The 5000-nt window shown below is 39.0% G+C and overlaps 1 protein-coding gene across 1 annotated transcript in view; it reads right to left on the reverse strand.

The window, feature by feature from the left end:
* Positions 1-5000, reverse strand: part of LOC143033573 (dynein axonemal heavy chain 5-like) — a 197059-nt gene that overhangs the window by 85625 nt on the left and 106434 nt on the right. Inside the window, 4 exon segments of the mRNA XM_076199064.1 lie at positions 1-142; positions 2443-2658; positions 2959-3104; positions 3293-3491. The exon segment at positions 1-142 is cut by the window's left edge and continues 124 nt beyond it. Of these exon segments, the coding sequence (XP_076055179.1) occupies positions 1-142; positions 2443-2658; positions 2959-3104; positions 3293-3491 (703 nt within the window).

Raw genomic sequence — 5000 nt, forward strand, 5'->3', positions numbered from 1 at the left:
GCTTCTGCTTCTCGGCTAATGCAGTATGATACTGAGCTCGCACGACATCGAGTTCTCGCTGTTTCTCGTCTAATTCTGCTTGAGCACGCTCGAGGTCTCCCATGGCTGTCCGGAGGCGAGCTTCTTGGAGTGCTAGGTTTGCCTGGTATGGGAAGTCAACCGGAATAAAATAGTCTTAGGATGTGTGGAGTAATGTAAAGTTCTTCTTAGAAGAATATAAAGGTGTTTTGTTATATTATAAAGAAAAATAATGTCAAAGGTCGAATTGACTGGGAAGGTGCACAATGCGAATAGAAACACAGCACTTGCTTAAATGTACTTCTATACAAGTCTTGTTTACATCTGGCTAAAATATAAATGAGTGGAATATTGAAAAGCCCCATTTCAATCTTCATATTATATCAAATCAGACATTTCCTAACCATGTGTCAGTGCATCTGCACTGAAGAATTGGTAGTCTACATAGAGACATTACATTTCTCTTAAACTGAGAAAAATAAATAATAAAACCATTAATCCATTAGAGACCAGCGTTCCATTCAATATTATTTGACTGACGACCGCCATTTGAGTTTATTGATATTTAAACCTTTAATATTCTGGTGATAATTCAAAATATAGCTTACTTGGGTGGTTTTATGTTTGTTAGCACCAGAAGACTTTAACCAGCCTAGTTAAACTTCATATTCTAATATAGTTTTAAATAAGTTACTTTTTGACATCAACATAAGTCTAACCTACCCTGTTGAAATTAAAGTCGGTGCTCCTCAAGAACACGACGAGTTAGGATATGAATAGGTGTTGATTTACCGGGCGTGGACATTGATTGCTCGGGCCTTTGAAACTTTAGTAATTGGAAGCAAACCTGAGTCAGCAACAGATGGGCGAGCACATTGTCAGGGACGCTGAGTATTGTAATACTACGATAATTGTTGTAGTCTTGTCTGTCCTGTTATACCTTTCAGATAGAAGTTCTTATTCCCCTTTCCCATATAGAGTGAGTTATGCCAGTTTATCACACGTCAAACAGGACCATAGATAAGTCGAGAATCATGTTTTCTTCTTCGGCACTTACCAACTAAGCGCTGTCTTTACAGATGCCGACTGTAATTCCATTCTTTAATTTAGAACCTTTCCAACATCACTCAGTGTGCGAGGTTTCGTGTATAGGTGGATTGGCATCCATTACCAGCCAGAGGTAAATGTCCACTCGGAGTGTTAGCCATGTACAACTGCTCAGAGTACCTGGCTGCTCATCCATCTGTTTCTGACGCTATTTGCTCATAAGCCGATCAAATATTGCGCATCCTGAGTCAAGGACTTGGAATGGTGAGCAGATCTGAGATAATTTATATTGGAATGACCTTCAACATCATGAACGACATACCTCGTTTCATTCCTCCTCAAGAAAGGAGTGGTCTGCTTTACTGTATTAGAGTCCTTTGTTGGCTCAGGTCGTCAGTCAATCTGGTAGCTAAATGATATCTATATTTTCTAGTGTCACACATGACATCACATAACTCCTCGACGTTAGGTACTATCCTATGTATTCCTCGGTAGCTTTGAGAGCTTTAAATTCTAAGGTATCTCACAACACTTCAAGGTCCTGAAGGGTGCCATGTACTTCGAATCTATTAGAGACCATGCTCCGTATGTGATCGATCTTTGTCACACCTCCGTTATTACTATACTAATTCTATTAGGAATAAGCACTCCTCATCCTTGTGTACCTTACAAAATTGATTATGCCGATGTAAGTACTCACATTGAAGTTACAACAAGTGCGTCCCTCTTGTAAAGAACATATACTACAAGAAGAGAGATGAAACTCAAGGTATGCTTCATCCTTACCAGCATCATATGCTTATCAACCAAAATAGCTCCATGAACGGAGGGTCGTAGTTGGCTAGCTATGCCTACAGTAACCTTCCACCCCCACCATACACAGCTAACACGTGGGTTGGTGGCCTATAATATGGCTGGATGGCAACTAGCTCGTTGGGAGTTTGTCTGCTCTTTGGATGGTCATATTTAATGTTCATTTGGGTATACAACATACCCTTTTCACTAGTGTAAAATCCAGTAGCGAGGCGTGTTTAGTCACCGACAACTCGACCATGTGGCCAGCAGTAACAAGTTACATAGTATTAATAGAAAGACCAATTGTGCTTCACCTGGTGTTGACCACCTTTTCTAAACCCTCTCCATACCAAACGGCACATTTCTTTTTATTCTTGCTACTCCCAAGCTATTTCATTAATCTTATTTAGATCCTGTGTATAGCAAAGCAAATTCTATCTATATTTTGGCTTCGACCAGGTTCTTTTTATATATTTTGCTTTCATTCACCAGCGAAATAACAAATGAAGTATACATGTATGTGTGTATGCACGAAAATCAGGTGTAACATGTATTCTGGCTTGTTACACACTACATTCTCACCTTTAATGGCAAGACTTCTTTGTTGACCCCATAGAAGAAAGCCATCGCCCGGGTCCAGGATAGCATCCCAGCCACGTCTCCACACACTCTCTTTGCCGTGTCCATGTCATAATCGTCCATATTGAAATACGGCTCCAGCAGTTCCACTATTTCGTCGTTTATAGTGTCTTTTGGGTAATTTTGTAGAGATAGGAGGAAAGTTGTACTCGCCATCATCTGGAAAATTACATTACATAACCACCTGCACGTGTAGGCACACAAGCAAGTAATAATACATTGTATGTTGTGCTTGTGTGTGTGTGTGTGTGTGTGTGTGTGTGTGTGTGTGTGTGTGTGTGTGTGTGTGTGTGTGTGTGTGTGTGTGTGTGTGTGTGTGTGTGTGTGTGTGTGTGTGTGTGTGTGTGTGTGTGTGTGTGTGTGTGTGTGTGTGTGTGTGTGTGTGTGTGTGTGTTTGTTATTTATGTATATTTGCGTGTGCCTTGGTCTTAACCTGTCAGCCTAAACATGCACTTATACCTTGAGTGAATCATTCCAAGAAGGTCTAGGGCTCGGGGCAACCGGGTCGGGTTTAACAGGCTGAAGTTTTCTCTGGAAAAGAATCAATACGCAATCCATGATGCGCATGATGAGATGTGGAGGACGGCCCAATTTGCGCACAGTTGCTGTTTGGAATAAAAAAAAAAAAAGTAACCATTTTTAACTCCTATTAATACCATGTAAATAAATAACAAAAGAGACAGTGACAGACATGTAGAGAGGGAGAGAAAACGGAGACAGATTAAAAGGTTATATATTCTTAAATCACCTGTCTTATTACCCTAAATCTACCAACGATCTACTAATCTTGTACCAATATGAGCCGGTTTGATTGTGTTCAGAGCTGCTTCGGCTTCTTCCAGCGCTGGTCTTGCTGCTTCTAGCTTTTCCTCAGCCAAAGCTTTGTCGGCAGCAATATCGTTAACTAGAGCTTGAGCTTTGTCTCTTACTTTCTCGACTTCCTCTTTGATACTTTCGGCTTCCTCGGCACGTTTCGTTACTTCGACTAGAATCTGTGTTAAAATATGCATATATTATTTCTATTTTTTTTTTTATTATTTCAATGGTTAAATATTTGCATGCATATGCATGCGCGAGTTTTAGGATTTCGTATGGTGGCAAGAATAAATGCGGATGACACCTGGATTCTTGTAATCTCCAAATTTTTGGTTTTATATTCCCACTCGTGAGTAGTCAATTGGTCTACCCTCCCTGAAAACATTGATCAAGTGCTATTTATATATATACATATATATATATATATATATATATATATATATATATATATATATATGCAAGAGTAATCACATTAAACACGTGAATAAGGATATTTTGCTTGAAACCACGAGGAAATCAAAGATCGGAATACTGAACGTTTTCGTCTATTTAAGACATTTTCAAAGTACATAGTATCACAACAAAGTACAGCTTAAATATAATAGTGTAGAGAACAGGAGAGGTAACTTAACATAAATACATAAGGATTATTTTACAAATAAACAAAAATAGAAATGATAGAAATAAAAAATAATAACAAGAATAAATGAATGAATTAGGTGATGATTTACATACATACATACATACATATACCGAGGCTTTTTCCCCCTTACTAGGGAGGTAGCCAAAAAGGAAAAGGCATAAAATCATTCCCACCCATTCCATCCCTGAAAACACTCCACACCCCTCCACCCTCCCTCCCATCTCAGCACCTCCTAGATGACGGGTCATCCCTGCACCCTGTCCACTGCCCTGGGTCAGAAGCAGTGTCGCAAGACACAGCACATCCACAGCAAGGCCGCTTCATTAAATCGGCGACCCCCCCTCTCCGTCCCCCCATATAATTGACACAGGTGATAAAAGGTCACACAAGATTGCTAAGGCGGAGCTTTGGGACATTGTCCTACCATTTGGTTGATGACAAAATTATCTAGTTTGAAAAGACTAGTGCTTAAATTAAGATTATCATTAAAAGTTTTTTAATGAGACACGATTCAATTATATTCCTTACCAAATAAGAATTACATGAAACAATTTGTTGGGAATTGTCCCAACCAATGCAATGGTTATAGTCTCTAATGTGAGCAAAAATCCCACTTGACGATTGGCCAGTACGGACACTATACTTGTGCTGGCTCAACCTAAATTTCAATTCCTTGCCAGTCTGACCAATGTAACAAGAATTGTAATTCCTGCAAGGGATAGTGTAGACACAACCCGCCGAATTATCAGGCGAATTCTTGATAAGAAGTTCTTTGATTGTATTGTTTTTAGATACAACATTAACATTAAAAACTTTAAGGATACGAGGAAGTTTCACCAGATTGGGATGAAAGGGAAGAATCAAAAGATTCTTTTTATCAAAAGGATCTTTTGGGGAAGAATTATACACTGAACAACAAATTAAAAAAAAATTACTGGAGATGTGTAAAGTGATTTAGACTAATTTGGGTACGCTGATTTCAAAAATCATAACCGTTTTGCTGTATCACGTCAGGATTTTCAGTGACAGAAATATTCCCATT

The sequence above is a fragment of the Oratosquilla oratoria genome, chromosome 16 (assembly GCF_046742065.1).
Source record: "Oratosquilla oratoria isolate Oo_2021 chromosome 16, ASM4674206v1, whole genome shotgun sequence".
Taxonomy (NCBI): Eukaryota; Metazoa; Arthropoda; class Malacostraca; order Stomatopoda; family Squillidae; genus Oratosquilla; species Oratosquilla oratoria.